This window comes from Ornithorhynchus anatinus, chromosome 2, assembly GCF_004115215.2.
Source record: "Ornithorhynchus anatinus isolate Pmale09 chromosome 2, mOrnAna1.pri.v4, whole genome shotgun sequence".
NCBI lineage: Eukaryota > Metazoa > Chordata > Mammalia > Monotremata > Ornithorhynchidae > Ornithorhynchus > Ornithorhynchus anatinus.
The window spans coordinates 104390037-104406795 of record NC_041729.1 but is presented as its reverse complement, the minus strand read 5'-3'; the positions used below and the strand labels follow the sequence as shown (position 1 = coordinate 104406795).

At 46.6% G+C, this 16759-nt stretch overlaps 1 protein-coding gene across 1 annotated transcript in view; it reads right to left on the bottom strand.

Moving 5' to 3' along the window:
* CEP85L (centrosomal protein 85 like) overlaps window positions 1-16759 on the bottom strand; it is a 185135-nt gene that overhangs the window by 33655 nt on the left and 134721 nt on the right. Inside the window, exon 5 of the mRNA XM_029052078.1 lies at window positions 1085-1202. Within this exon, the coding sequence (XP_028907911.1) occupies window positions 1085-1202 (118 nt within the window). The remainder of the gene's footprint in view (window positions 1-1084; window positions 1203-16759) is intronic.

Here is a 16759-nt window from a genome sequence, read left to right as displayed (position 1 = left end):
AATCTACCGTGTTCAAGCAGTGAGCCCCTAGGATGGTCTGTGTTTCAGGGAAGAGTGATCTGTTCTCCACCCTTGGGAGTCAACCCACCCACGGACGGTAGGAAAGGGGGGCCTGGGGACAGGCATGGAATTCATAATAATAATAATAATGTTGGTATTTGTTAAGCGCTTACTATGTGCAGAGCACTGTTCTAACCGCTGGGGTAGATACAGGGTAATCAGGTTGTCCCACATGAGGCTCACAGTCTTCATCCCCATTTTACAGATGAGGTAACCGAGGCACAGAGAAGTTAAGTGACTTGCCCAGAGTCACACAGCTGATAAGTGGCAGAGAAGGGATTCGAACCCACAACCTCTTACTCCCAAGCCTGTGCTCTTTTCCACTGAGCTACGCTGCTTCATGGATTTTGTTCCTGCTCTGAGGAAAACCATTTGGGGGAATATCCAAAATTCTGCTTTGACTTTACAGAATGCAACCCAGAGCAACTCAGAGTGAGAACCCAGTCCTGAGAAGCATCACGGCATATAGCATGGGCCTGGTAGTCAGAAGGTCGTGGGTTCTAATCCCAGTTCCGCCATTCGTCTGCTGTGTCCTTGGGTAGTCACTTCACTTCTCTGGGCCTCAGTTACATCATCTGGAAAATGGGGACTGAGACTGGGAGCCTCAAGGGGGACAGGGACCGTGCCGGATTTGCGTGTATCCACCCCAGCGCTTAGTACATGCCTGGCACATAGTAATCACGTAACAAATACCACAGTTATTATTATTGTTAAGCCTGCCCCAGGTGAGGGGAGAATGGATTCTCCCCACGGGAAGAGGAAAGGATGCAGCTCCTGATCGTGCCGTGGCAGTGCTGGCTCTCCCACACAGGAACACCGGGCCAATATTTTGGCCGCCATTCCCCTTTTGCCTTCCGATTGTCATAACTCGCCTCCTCCCTTCACCCCCACCTCCTTCCGAGTCCCTTCTTTCTTCCTCGGTTGCCTCGCTGCCTTGAACCAGCCCCGGCCACGATCCAATATGTGGCCTCTGACCTCTCACCCCCTCCGGAACGTCCCAGCAATCCGACCCGGAGGGCCTTACCTGCAAAGTAGCCACAAATGAGTCTTCGCAATTCCCAAAGTGGCTCAGCATGGCATGCTGGGCTCGCAGCTCGTTCTCCCTGATCTTCTGATGAAGGCTGGTTATTTGTTGTTTCTGCCTGGGAAACACACAATCAGGCTTTGTTAGAGAAAAAAATTCCAGTGAAGTTCAAGGCAGAAACAGTCTGAAGTTAAAAAGGTGGAGACTTTACAGTAACATCTGACAGCTGCAGTAAGAAATAAAACAACTGACATTGGCTCTTAGTATCCTGATAGGTTAATATATGAAGATTACCCCTTACCACTTGGATATTCACCCCTTTAAGCACTTGGATATTCACTCCTCCCCTAGCTATACAGTTCTTCTGAACATATCCATCTGTAATTTATTTTTATGTCTGTCTCCCCCTCTAGTCTGTGAATTCCTTGTAGGAGAGATCATCTATTCCTTTCTTTTGTACTGTACTCTCCCGAGTGCTCAGTATGTATTCGGCTCATGGTATGTGCTCAATAGACACCACTGATTGATTGGTCCAAAAAAATTAAAAATAAACATCAATGGTCTTAGGAGACATCTACTCCTACTCCCTTCTGCACCTCCCTGACTTGCTCCTTTATTCATCCTCCCTCCCATCCCCAAAGCACATCTGTTTATATCCGTAATTTATTTATATTAATGTCTGTCTCCCTTTCTATACGGTGAGCTCCCTGTTGTTTCATACACTCCCCAGAGCATAGTACAGTGCTTTGCACATAGTAAGCGCTCAATAAATATGATTGCATCTCCCCTCTTCTCAAAATCTTCCATCGCTGCCCATTTCCCTCTGCATCAAACAAAAACTCCTTGGCACTGGTTGAAGACAAGGCCAGGCTCTCCACCTCTCCTCTCCACCTTACACTGTCAACCCTCTTCATGCGCTATTCTGCACTCGGTCTCTTTGTTCCTCCCAAGCCAATCTCCCACTAGTACCTTGCTCTGGACTCTCCCACTCTGTCACTCATGCTGTTCCAGAGAGAGCAGCATGAGTGAGCAAGCGGAGAAGCAGCGTGGTATAGTGGATAGAGAATTGGTCTGGGAATCAGAAGATCATGGGTTCTAATCCTGGCTCCAGCATTTGTCTACCGTGAGATCTCGGGGCAAGTCACTTCACTTCTCTGGGCCTCAGTTACATCATCTGTCAAATGGGGATTGAGACTGTAAGCCCTTTATAGAACAGGGACTGTGTCCAACCTTATTTGCTTATATCCACCCCAGCGCTTAATAGAGTGTCTGGTATATAGTAAGCACTTAACAAATACCACTATTTTTATTATTACTATTATTTTTATTATCCCACCAGCCTAGACCCAGGATCTCTCACATCTGACAGACCCCACCTTCCCCGACAAATTCCCAATACCACCCATCAGCCACCTCTAGCACTTATACATTTATGAATATCTCCCTCAGCACTTGTGTGTCTACGCACCATAGAGTTGTTGGGTTTTTTTAATGGCATTTGTTAAGTACTTACTATGTGCCAGGCACTGTACTAAGTGTTGGGGGTAGATACTTCTAGACTGTGAGCCCGTTGTTGGGTAGGTGAGCAGAGAAGCAGCATAACTCAGTGGAAAGAGACCGGGCTTGGGAGTCAGAGGTCATGGGTTCTAATTCTCACTCTGCAACTTGTCAGCTGTATGACTGTGGGCAAGTCACTTAACTTCTCTGTGCCTCAGTTACTTCATCTGTAAAATGCAGATGAAGACTGTGAGCCTCACGTGGGACATCCTGATTACTCTGTATTTACCCCAGCGTTTAGAACAGTGCTCTGCACATAGTAAGCGCTTAGCAAATATCAACATTATTATTATTATTAGGGATTGCCTCTATTGTCTATATTTGTCTCTGTTGTCAAATTGTACTTTTCAAGTGCTTAGTACAGTGCTCTGCATACAGTAAGCTCTCAATAAATATGATTGAATGAATACAAGCTGATCAGGTTAGACACGGCCCACATCCCAGGTGGAGCTCAAAAGTTAAATGACTTACCTGTGGTCAAATAGCAGACATGTGCCAGATGTGGAATTAGAACCCAGGTCCTCTGACTCCCAGGCCTGTGATCTTTTCACTAGGTGACACCGTACAGCTCACCTCCTCTAGGAGGCCTTCCCAAACTGAGCCCCCCTTTTCCTCTGCTCCGCTCCTCCTCCTCCACCCCCATCGTCCCTATTCATTCAACTGTATTTGTTATGCGCTTACTGTGTGCACAGCACTGTACTAAGTGTTTGGAATGTACAATCCGGCAACAGATAGAGACAATCCCTGCCCAACAATGGACTCACAGTCTAAACGGGGGAGACAGACAACAAAACAAAACAAGTAGACAGACATCGATACCATCAAAATAGATAAATAGACTCATAGATGTATACACATCATTAATAAAATAGAGTAATAAATAATATATATAAATATACACAAGTGCTGTGGGGAGGGGAAAAGGTTAGAGCAGAGGGAGGGAGTCGGGGCAATGGGAAAGGGGAGGGCTCAGTGTGGGAAGGCCTTCTGGAGGAGCAGCGTGGCTCAGTGGCTCAGTGGAAAGAGCACGGGCTTTGGAGTCAGAGGTCATGAGTTCGAATCCCGGCTCGGCCACTTGTCAGCTGTGTGACTTTGGGCAAGTCACTTCACTTCTCGGTGCCTCAGTTCCCTCATCTGTAAAATGGGGATGAAGACTGTGAGCCCCACGTGGGACAACCTGATTCCCCTGTGTCTACCCCAGCGCGTAGAACAGTGCTCGGCACATAGTAAGCGCTTAACAAATACCAACATTAAAAATACCAACATTATTAGGTGAGCTTTCAGTAGGGCTTTGAAGAGGGGAAGAGAGTTAGTTTGGTGGATGTGAGGAGGGAAGGCATTCTGGGTCATTGGTAGGACATGGGCCAGGGCTTGACGGAGGGACAGGCAAGAACGAGGTCCAGTGAGGAGGTTAGCGGTGGCAGAGGAGCGGAGTGTACGGTGTGGGCCGTAGAAGGAGAGAAGGGAGGTGAGGTAGGAGGGGGCAAGGGGATGGACAGCTTTGAAGCCAAAAGTGAGGAGTTTTTGTTTCATGTGAAGGTTTATAGGCAACCCCTGGAGGTTTTTGAGGAGGGAAGTGACATGACCAGAGTGTTTGTGTAGAAAGATAATCCGGGTGGCAGAGTGAAGTATAGACTGAAGCGGGGAGAGACAGGAAGTTGGGAGATCAGAGAGGAGGCTGATGCAAGAATCCAGTCGGGATATAATAATAATAATAATGTTAGTATTTGTTAAGCGCTTACTATGTGCTGAGCACTGTTCTAACCGCTGGGGTAGACACAGGAGAATCAGGTTGTCCCACATGGGGCTCACAGTCTTAATCCCCATTTTACAGATGAGGTAACTGAGGCACTGAGAAGTTAAGTGACTTGCCCAAAGTCACACAGCTGACAAGTAGCCGAGCCGAGATTCAAACCCATGACCTCTGACTCCAAAGCCCATGCTCTTTCCACTGAGCCACGCTGCTTCGGAATATTATGGGATATTATGAGAGACTGTACCAGCAAGGTAGCACTTTATATGGGGAGGAAGGGGCTGATCTTGGCGATGTTGTGCAGGTGAGCCCGGCAGGTGTGGGTGACGGATTGGATGTGTGGGGTGAATGAGAGAGCAGAGTCGAGGATGACACCGAGGTTGCGGGCTTGTGAGACGGAAAGGATGGTAGTGCCGTCCACAGTGATGGGAAAGTCAGGGAGAGAACAGGGTTTGGGAGGGAAGATAAGGAGCCCCTACTTCCTCCCTCTGTTCTATCCCCCTCCCCGCCCCACAGCACTTGTGTATATATGCACATATTTATCATTCTATTTATTTTATTAATGATGTGTACATAGCTATAATTCTACTTATTTATTTTGATGCTCTTGATGCCTGTCCACTTGTTTTGTTTTGTTGTCTGTCTCCCCCCTTCTAGACTGTGAGCCCACTGTTGGGAAAGGATTGTCTTTATGTGTTGCCAAATTGTACTTTCCAAGCACTTAGTACAGTGTTCTGAACACAGTAAGTGCTCAATAAATATGACCGAATGTATGAATTTATTTATTCTGATTTCTCTATTTGCAAATATTTTTGTGTCTGTCTCTCCTGTTAGGATGGAAGCTACTTAAGGGTAAGGAACATGTCTCATGTTCCTTTGTATTTTCCCAAGTTTTTACTAGGGTGAAGAGGAGTGGCTTATTGGAAAGAGCTCAAAAGTTAAATGACTTACCCATGGTCATATAGCAGACAGGTGCCAGAGCTGGGAGTCTGATGACCTGGGTTCTATTCCTAGCTCTACCAATTGACTTCTGCATGACCTTGGTCAAGTCATTTAACTTCTCTGTCCCTCAGTTTCCTTATCTGTAAAATGGGGGTTCAAGGCTTGTTCTCCCTCTCCTTTAGACCATAAGGCCTGGAAGGGATAGGGACTGTGTCCCATCTGCTCATATCGTATCTATACCAACCCTTAATATTCATTCATTCATTCTTTCAATAGTATTTATTGAGCATTTACTATGTGCAGAGCACTGTATTAAGTGACTGGAATGTACAATTAGGCAAAAGATAGAGACAATCCCTGCCCAATGATGGGCTCACAGTCTAATCGGGGGAGACAGACAGCAGAGCAAAACAGAACAAAACAAAAACAAGACAACATTATCAAGATAAATAAAATCAAGGGGATGTACACATCATTAACAAAATGAATAGGGCAATAAATAATATATACAAATGAGCACAGTGCTGAGGGGAGGGGAAGGGGGAGGAGCAGAGGGGAGGGGGGGAACGGAAGGGGAGAGGAGTAGAAGGAAAGGGGGCTCAGCTGAAGTGGGGGGACAGGGGAAGGGGGAGGAGCAGAGGAAAAGGGAGGGCTCAGTTTGGAACGGCCTCTTGGGGGAGGTGAGCTCTCAATAGGGCTTTGAAGAGGGGAAGAGAGTTAGTTGGGCGGAGGTGAGGAGGGAGGGTATTCCAGGACAGCGGTAAAACGTGGGCCAGGGTTGACATCGGGATAGGCGAGAACCGGGGACAGTGAGGAGGTGAGCAGCACAGGAGTGGAGTGTAGAGGGTAGGCAGTAGAAAGAAAGAAGGGAGGTGAGGTAGGAGGGGACAAGGGGATGGACAGCTTTGAAGCCAAGAGTGAGGAGTTTTTGTTTCGTGCGGAGGTTGATAGGCAACCACTGGAGGTTTTTGAGGAGGGGAGTGACATGCCCAGAGCGTTTCTGTAGGAAGATGATCCAGGCAGTGGAATGAAGAATAGACTGGAATGGGGAGAGACAGGAGGAAGGGATGATCAGAGAGAAGGCTGACACAATAATCCAGTCGGGATATTATGAGAGCTTGTACCAGAATGAGAGCCGTTTGGATGGAGAGGAAAGGGTGGATCTTGGCAATATTGTAATGGTGAGACCGGCAGGTGTTGGTGATGGATTGGATGTGTGGAGTGAATGAGAGAGCTGAGTCAAGGAAGACACCAAGGTTGCGGGCCTGTGAGACGCGAAGGATGGTCATGACGGCCACAGTGACAGGGAAGTCAGGGAGAGGACAGGGTTTGGGAGGGAAGATAGGGAGCTCAGTTTTAGACATGTTGAGTTTTAGGTGGTGGGCAGACATCCAGGGGGAGACATCCTGGAGGCAGGAGGAGATCCAAGCCTGGAGGGAGGGAGAGAGAACGGGGAGGAGATGGAGATTTGGGTGTCATCTGCGTAGAGATGACAGTTGAAGCTGTGGGAGCGAATGAGTTCACCAAGGGAGTGAGTGTAGATGGAGAAAAGAGGAGTGCCAAGAACTGACCCTTGAGGAAGCCCTACAGTTAGTGGATGGGAGGGGGAGGAGGAGCCTGCGAAGGAGACCGAGAATGACCGGCCAGAGAGATGAGAGGAGAACCAGGAGAGGATGGAGTCCGTGAAGCCAAGGTGAGATAAGGTGTGAAGGAGAAGGGGATGGTCGACAGTGTCAAAGGCAGCTGAGAGGTCAAGGAGGATTAGAATAGAGGTGGAGTGGAGGGGACGGAAGCCAGATTGGAGGGAGTCCAGGTAAGAGCTGGAGTTGAGGAATTTGAGGCGAGTGTAGACGACTCGTTCTAGGATTTTGGAAAGGAAGGGTAGGAGGGAGATAGGACAATAACTGGAAAGGGAAGTAGGGTCGAGAGAGGGTTTTTTTAGGATGGGGAAGATGTAGGAGTGTTTGAAGGCAGAGGGGAAGAAGCCATTGGAGAGTGAGTGGTTAAAGATACAAGTTAAGGAGGGGAGGGAAGGGGCGACAGTTTTTATAAGGTGAGCGGTAATGGGCTGAAGCACAGGTGGAGGGGGTGGCACTTGCGAGGAGGGAGGAGATCCCCTCTGAGGATACTGCAGGGAAGGATGGGAAAGTAGGGGAGAGGGTTGGGAGTGGAGGGAATGGAGAAAGGGGAAGGGTGACTTTGGGGAGCTCAGACCTGATTGTGTTAATTTTCGTGATGAAGTAGGTGGCCAGATCATTGGGGATGAGGGATGGGGAAAGGGGAGGAACAGGGGGCCTGAGGAGAGAGTTAAAAGTCAAGAACAATTGGTGGGGGTGACAGGCATGGGCGTCAATGAGGGAAGAAAAGTAGTAAGGTTCGCTTGGTGCTTAGACCTTCACCAGCAGCACTCAGCAGCTCTAGCATAAGAGCGAAGGAGGCAGACAGAGGCAGAGATCCAGGGCTGCGGGTTAGTGGAGCGAGAGCGGCGGAGGGAAAGGGGGGCAAGAGAGTAGAGATGAGTAGAGAGGGTGGAGTTGATAAGTTGATAGTGATAAGTGATAAGCTGATAAGTGGCGGAGCTGACATTAGAACCCATTACCTCTGACTCCCAAGCCCGTGCTCTTTCCACTAAGCCATACTGCTTCTAATTTGCTGCTTTAGTTCCCACATCTGTAAAATGGGAAGTAAGACTATACACCCAATGTAGGAAATGGACAATATCCAACCTGATTAGCCTATATCTACCCCAGTGCTTAGTACAGTGCCTGACATAGTAAGCACTTAATAAGTACTTAACAAAGAACAACGAAACTGGTAGAGAACAAAGCATATCTTCTTGCCAAACCCTTCCCAATGAAAAGGGACAAAAAGGAAGAAACCAAGTGCCGGCAGCCCTGTTTTGGAGCTAAATGTCATCCTCCACTCCCCAAGAGATACCAGCTCCTCGCTGGAGAGGAAAAAATGGTAAGAGGCAGGAAAAGCCTTCATGCACTCAATCAGCCGCCTCCTCACTGCTCTGAAACTGCAACCCAAACTCTGCACTTCACTCCTCTAACGCCATCCTACCCGCCCTGCCTCCATCTCACCTCTCTCTCCACTAACCTCTTCTCCCTCACCCTCCCTCTGCTCCACCCCCCTTCACATATGACAGACCACCTTCTTTCTCTGTGCCTCAATTTCCTCATCTGTAAAATGGGGATTCGTTACCTGGTCTCCCTCCTATTTTGACTGTGTCCCCCCCGTGAGGGTCGAGAATTTGTATACAACCTGATTATCAGCACTTAGTACAGTGCTTGACACATTATAAGTGCTGAACCAATCCCACAATTACTATGATTATGATCTGGACTGGGGTTTGGCATTCCTCCAAGGTCACCGAGCACTCAATAGACACCAACTCAAAGACACGTGAGGGTTTGGCCAGGAAGAAATGATCCAGAGGAATGGCTAAGATGTTCCCCAGGCCAGGGAACTGGTAAGGGAGGGCCCTGCAGGTGGCCAGATTTGGATTAGCATTCTGCATCTACTGACTCTGCTCTACTCTCCCAACCTCTACCGGTAAACGCTCAATAGATACCACTGACTGATGGAGAAACTGCATCTTAAGGGACATCCTTTAAGAAGCAGCTTGGTCTAGTGGAAAGAGCAGAGGCATGGGCCTGCGAGTCAGGGGGACCAGGGTTCTAATCCTGCCTCTGCCACCTGTCTGCTGGATAACCCTGCGCAAAGTCACTTAACTTCTATGTGCCTCAATTTCCTCATCTGTAAAATGGGGATTAAGATTTTGAGTTCCATTTGGGACAGGGGCTGCATCCAACCCTATTATCTTGCACATAGTAAGTGCTTAAGAAATACCAGAATTATTATTACAATGGATTGTGAATGGGTCCAGGAGACAGGTAGGTGGGGATAAGAGATAAGAGAAAACTCAGCCTGACAGGGTTGTAGCCACAGAGACCGCGAGGAAAGGAGAGATTTTACAGTTCCACTGAGACAGAAAATGGGATGGCTACTGGCCAGAGCCTAGATCAATCAATCGATCAATCAATCAATCAATGGCATTTGTCGAGTGCTAACTGTGTGCAGGGAACTGTACTAAGCGCTTGGGAGTGTACAGTATAACAGAGTTGGTAGATGTGTTCCCTTTCCAAAACGAGCGGATGCCGTCTTTCCCCATGAAAGTCTAGCTGGAGCTGAGAGCAAAGCGAGGCCTGCACTCACTCCAAGCCTCCCACCAACTAGGGAGCTGCATGGAGATGAGGCAAAAAGAGAGTTGGTTGGTTTAAAGGCAATGGTTTCAAAGGGAAATGAGAAGAGTTTTCAAGATGATCCTGTTCTGAGGGGAAGGGGGAGGGAGCGTTCTCCAGAGATAGCCAAGGATGCAGGCATCGATCCACACAGAATACCTTGCACCATGACACGAAGAGGTAAACGGTTTTAGGAAAACCCACCAAAGAATGAAACGGGAGGTCTCGGAAAGTCTTCAGGGAGTCTTACCTTTAGCAATCAGCAACCTTTGTTATCCCAAGAAATGAGATGCTAGCAGTTTGGAAAAAGTTGCGAGATAGTGACATCTCTAATACCTCGCCTCGTCTGCCTTGCACAGGGAAAAACAGGCTTTGGCAGCACCGAGAGGCTTTGAAGCTTCTTTTCCTCCAGATGAAAGACTGTCACACTGACAACTCTGCCCTGTTTTCCCTCAGCAGAATTCGCTCGGGAAGCCAGCAGGCCATTGCTCTGGGATCCAGTGAAGGGAGGAAGCTGTTTCCCCTATTGCCTCAAGTGCCATCTGACATTCTACAGCTTTTTATGACGCTCCAAGAGCAAAATATTTCTTCCTTCCTAAATCATCAAAAGAATTCAGCCAGCCAACTAAATCCCATTTAGATTTTTTTATTTTCAAAATTTCTAACAAGAAAACCCATAGGATGGTTTCGGGTTTTCCAATCTGGATGTGTTAATAAGCGATCCTCCCCACCACCCTGACACTTTTTCTAAGTGTGAAAGTCATCCCTTTAATCTGCTCTCTGTTCTTGCAGTAGAACACTTCCCAGACTTCGACTCACCTCCCTGTATTTTCTCCAAATGAGTCATACACAAGTGCAAGATTCCCTGCGAACTGAGATTTGGGAAGAAATCTTTCTTGAGCCACAAAACCTCCACCACCACCACCATCGTCATCAACATCATTTTCATCAATCATCAACAGTATTTGTTGCCACTTTGCTGCTAGTTTGGCTGCTGGGTAGGGTGCCAACTGTGTGCAGAGCAATGTGACCCAGGCAGCAAGGGTAGGATGAAGAGGGGAGATCCTGGAGTCGGGGAGGCCAGTAAGGGGTTGATGAAGTGGCCCAGCCCTTGGTGACAAGGGCTTGCACCAGGGTGTTGGCTGCCTTTTTTTTTCATTTGTTTGTTTAAAGGTATTTGTTAAGCACTTACTATGTTCCAGGCACTGTACTAAGTGCTGGGGTAGATACAAGCTAATCATGTTGGACACAGTCCCCATCCCACATGGGGCTTCATGGTCTAAATCCATATTTTACAGATGAGGTAACTGAGAAGTGAAGTGACTAGCTCAAAATCACACAGAAGACAAATGGCGAAGCTGAGATTAGAACCCAGGTCCTTCTGGCTCCCAGGTCCATGCTCTAACCATAAGGCCACACTGCTTCTCTAGTCACAGAGGGGAAAGAACAGATCTCAAAAATTTTGAGGAGGAAAAATTAGCAGGATTCGAAGCCAGGCTGCTGCAGTAGGTATCCTCTCCTCAAAGAGAACCCTACTAGCCATGACTGGTGGTGGTGGGGGTGGGGGTGCCATTTGCCTCCCCAAGAATCAGGGTGCCCCATCCCTGGCCAGTTTGAAGGCCTACAACAACAAGTTCTGAAGCTGACATTCCTCGACTGGCTTGAAATCCACCTCTGGCAACCAGAGATTCTGTGAAACAGCTGGAGCCAGTATTGAGAAGAGCGATTCACCTTACTGGGGGACTGGGGAGAGAGATCTAGGGTGCAAAGTTCTCGGGAAGTGAGGGCACATGGAATGGAAATATGAAGTTGGGGGAGTTTCTGGGAAGGCAGTTTATGCCATGCTTTCTCATTGGGCTGCTCAGACAGTGACTACAAATACAGAGAAACAACCGTAAATAGTGGAATGTGCAATTTGTGCTTTTGAATAAACCATGTTTAAGGGAAGACACTTCACATTTCTCAGTTCTAGGTACTTAAAGAGCCTAGAATCTTATTAGAAATGAATCACTTTGCTGCATTTGCATCATAAGCACAACACAAGTCTATGGAACACTGACCACCAAAGTAGCAGTACCAGGAAATACATTCAGAGTTTTGCATTTGATGGAGGAAAGTAGAAAACTGAATTTGCAACTCAAAGTCTGTCCTTTCTTTTTAGAAAAAAATCACACTCTAAAAGCTTAACCACCCCCCTGCAAAAAAAAAAAAAACCCTTCTATAACCAGGCAGACTATTTGAAGTCCAAATACAGTTTATTCAAATGCTCCAATGTTTTCGAAGCAAAATAAATGGAAATACAGCTTCCTTCTTTAAAGTGACATTTTGTAAGTAATAATGCAGATTCTAATGTGATTCACCACAGCAACCCTATTGCTCAAATGGGCAATACTAATGTTGCATCACTAGATGGATTTTTTTCTGAAGGTGGAAAAGAAAAATGATGCTGAAAGTACCCTGTGTTAAGGTCTCCAGGGAATTGTAGTACTATTAATTTTATGGTACTTGCTAAGCATTTATTAGGTGTCAAGTACTATTCTAAGTGCTGGGGTAGATACAAGTTAATCAGGTTGGACCCATTCCTTGGCTCTCATGAGGTTCGCAGTCTAAGTAGGAAGGAGAACAGGTATTGAATCCCCATTTTACAGATGAAGAAACTAAGGCCCAGAGAAATGAAGTGGCTTGCCCAAACTTACACACAGCAGGTGGGTAGCAGAGCCAGAATTAGAACCCAGGTCCTCTGACTCCTAGGCCTGTGCAGCATGACTTAATGGAAAGAGCACAGACTTGGGAGTCAGAAGATGTGGGTTCTAATCCTGACTCTGCCACCTGTCTGCTGTGTGACCTTGGGCAAGTCACTTAACTTCTCTGTGCTTCAGTTACCTCATCTGTAAAACGGGGATTAAGACTATGAGCCCCAGGTGGGACAACCTGATGACCTTGAATCTACCCCAACGCTTAGAACAGTGCTTGGCACATAGTAAGCGCTTAACAAATACCATCATTATTATTAAGTCACAGTGCTCCTCTGTAGGGCAGGCTTGGGGCATTCAGGAATACTGTCGACTCCCACAAAGTTTCTAAATAACAAATGGACAACTGTGCATGACTTGGGTTCTACAGGCAGCAGAGCAAATGGATTTGACGAGAGGAAAAGAAGAATGATCTGACTGAATAATCTAATTGTGAATTTTCGATCCAATGCAGAGGGGAGGGTGGTAGAAAGCCAGCGGTAGCAGCTGGTCCCAGGAAAGAAAGCTAATCACTCAAACCAAAACTCTTCCAGTTACCTTTCCTTAAAAAGCCGTCGGAATGTCCTAATGCTATCTGAAAGTGAGCATAATAACCCTCTCGACTACAGTATTATTTTTGGCTGCTTATGTCATATGCTCAGACAGCTGGCATTTCTTCTTCCAACCTTTCTGTGGTGCTTCTACCAGCCACACCCACTGCTGAGCACTGTCTTAAATAATTCATCACGGATGGTGGTGAAGTTCAGAGACTCCCCCAAATGTTACCAAAAAACAAGATTACAAGAAAAAAAGGAACACACATATAAATATTCGATATCCTTTAGGCAACAATGAAATCTGATTCATCAATCCTCCAAGGGCTGACAAGAACTTTTCAGGTTTCTTGCCTCTAGTGTTAAAAAACAAAAAAACAAACTCCCCCCAACCCCCACCACCCACTTCCCCAACCCATTGCCCAGTACTGTAACTGGAAACCAACAAATCCTCTCTTTTCCTGATGTCCTCAAACTCCCTCCCACCACTACAAAGGAGACATAAAACCGAGCTCGTAAATTTGTGGTAAGATGAGAATGTGGAGGCTTTATTTTGGAAACCACTTTCATGTTCTCACAACAAAATTGTCCCTTTTCCGCTTGGAATCGCCAGATGAATGTACCTATACGTTTTGCTAGCAGCTTTCAATCTCTGGAGAGAATGAAAGGGAGCAATAATCGACTCTGAGCCACTCAGAATCTGAGCTTCTCCAGAAGTAGATTCAAAGCGAAACTCTCTTTCCCTGGCTAACACTGATGGAGCTGTGAATTGGGTTGAAAAAACACGGTACCAAAATAATATCCTGTCATAGATGATATTCAACAACTAAAGGCACTCAGAATAGATAAGCTTGTTGTGGGCAAGGAATGTGTCTGTTTACTGTGGTATTGTACTCTCCCAAGTGCTCAGTGCAGAGCTTCGCACTCGGTAAGTGCTCAATAAATACTATTGAACAAATGAATGAATCCATCAATAGGAGACAGAAAGTTCTCCTCTCATCTCTCTGGCCGCTTGTTCTCAATCTCTGACACAGGCTCCTCCTCTGCCTCCCATCCCCTAACTATGGGGGTTCCTCATGGTTCACTTCTGAGTCCCCTTCTATTCTCATCTACATCCAATCCCTTGGAGAACTCAGCTCACGTGGCTTCAACTACCACCTCTATGCGGATGATCCTCAAATCTGGATCTTCCAGCCCTGACCTGTCTCCCTCTCTGCAGTCTCACATTTCCTCCTGCCTTCAAGACATCTCTACTCGGATATCCCACCATCACCTTAAACTTAACATGTCTAAAACAGAACTTCTTATCCTCCCACCCAAACCCTGTCCTTCCCACTGATTTTCCCATCACTGTAGACAGCACCACCATCCTTCCTATCTCTCAAGCCCGTGACCTCGGTGTTATCCTTGATTCCTCTCTCTCTCACTCAACCCACATATTCAATCCACCACTAACTCCTGTGGGTTTGACCTTCACAGCCTTCGTGCTGACCTCCCTGCCTTCTGTCTCTCCCTACCCCAGTCCAAATTTCACTTTGATGCCCTGATCATTTTTCCACAAAAACTTTCAGGCCAAATTTCCCCACTCCTCCGGAACCTCCAGTGGTTGCCCATCCACCTCCACACCAAACAGAAACTGCTCACCACTGCCTTTAAAGCAGTCAATCGCCTTGTCCTCTCCTGTCTCATCTCATTACTCTCCTCCTACAACCCAGCCCACACACTTCACTCTTCTTAATACCAACCTTCTCAATGTAGCTCAAGCTCGTCTATCTCGCCGCCGAGCTCTCGCCCATGTCCTGCCTCTGGCCTGGAACACCCTCCCTCCTCAAATCTGACAGACAATTACTCTTCCCCACCTTCATAGCCCTATTAAAGGCATGTTTCCTCCAAGAGGTTTTCCCTGACTAAGCCCTCCTTTCCTCTTCTCCCACTCCCTTCTTTGCCACCTTGACTTGCTCCCTTTATTCATCCCTCCTCCCAGCCCCACACATTTACCTACATATCTGTAATTTTATTTATTTTTATTAATGTCTGTCTTCCCCTCTAGACTGGAAGCTTATTATGGGCAGGGAATGTGTCTATTATATTGTTATATTGTATGCTCTCCAGTGCTAAGTAGAGTGGTCTGCACACAGTAAGCGCTCAATAAATACAACTGACTGATCAATAGTATTTCTTGAGTTCCTCCTGTCAAGCATCTATTGTCTCCCCCGATTAGACTGTAAGCCCGTCAAAGGGCAGGGACTGTCTCTATCTGTTGCCGATTTGTACATTCCAAGCGCTTAGTACAGTGCTCTGCACATAGTAAGCGCTCAATAAATACTATTGAATGAATAAATGAATGAATGGGATGCTGTACTAAGCGCTTGGTAATGTACAAAAGAAGATGACACAGTTCCTGCCCTCAAGGGAAGAGGAACACAGATATAAAATAATTTACAATTAGGAGGAAGTGGAAAGTTCGCATAAAATGATATGTTCAGGAGCACAGTGGGAACTAGTGAGTGCAAAAGTGTTGAAACGCTAGGCTCTTGGCTCCTCTGAGGCAAGCCCCTTGATTGTCCTCATCCCCATCTCTCCTGCCCCTGACCCACTGCTCATGCCTTTCTTCTGTCAAGAAGTCTCTCTCTCTCCTTCCAAGCTTTCTCTGCCAGGAAGCATTCTCTGATTAATCTCACCTCATCAGCCACCCTAGAAGGCATGTATTTATTGATCGATTTATTTCTTATCTATTTATTCACTTAAGTCTTCTCTTCAGATCTATTGTCTCATTCCTGTGATCTATTTATCAATCATCAGCTAATGAATCCCCATCTCCCAGAAGGCAGGTATGGCATCTTTTGTATGTCCCCAGAGTGCTTAATGCAATGTTTTTGCTCATAACTATTCATGCCTCAAAACTCTCCAATGGTTACCCATTCCTCCCTGGATCAAGCGGTAACTGCTGACCACTGGTTCAAGCTCTCATTCAGTTCTCTCCCTCCTAACTATCCACTCTTTTCTCCCACTAGACCCCAGTGCACACTCCTCGCTCCTTGCAAGATAACCTAATCACTGTACCTCACTCTTGTCTCTCCCAAGGCCAAACTCCTACTCACACCCTCCCCCTGGGACTGGAATCCCTTCCCCTTCATACCTCTTCAAAGCCCTCCTGAATCACATCTTCTCCAGGAGGCCTTCCCTGATTAATTCCTCATTTTTCCTAATCATCCCACTTTATAACCCCAACTGACACTTCAGTCCTTCCATGCCACCTAAGCACTTAAGTACCCACAACTCACCACAGCATTTATTTATACATATACCTTATTCATTAATAATAATAATAGTGATAGCATTTGTTAAGCGTTTACTATGTGTCAAGCACTGTTTTAGGCGCTAGGGTAGGTACAAGGTAATCAGGTTGTCCCATGTGGGGGTCACAGTGTTAATCCCCATTTTACAGATGAGGTAACTGAGGCGCAGAGAAGTTAAGTGACTTGCCTAAAGTCATACAGCTGACAAGTGACGGAGTCGGAATTGGAACCCATGACCTCTGACTCCCAAGCCCGTGCTCTTTCCACTGAGCCATGTATTATTACAGTACAAAAATAAACAGTGACAATCTGTACCCACAACAAGCTCACACTCTATTGCTTCCTCCAACTCTAATGGATTTAAAAGTTTGTTTCCCCTGCTGGACTGTAAACTCCCTGAGGGCAGAGATCACATCTACTACCACTACTGTGCTCTCCAAAGGCTTAGTACAGTGCTCTGCACCGAGTAGGTTGTTCGTGTTATTGATTGATTTGGCACTAATACTCGATGATGATGGCATTTTCATGATGATGATGATGGCATTTGTTAAGTGCTTACTCTGTGCCGGGCACTGTTCTAAACACTGTAGT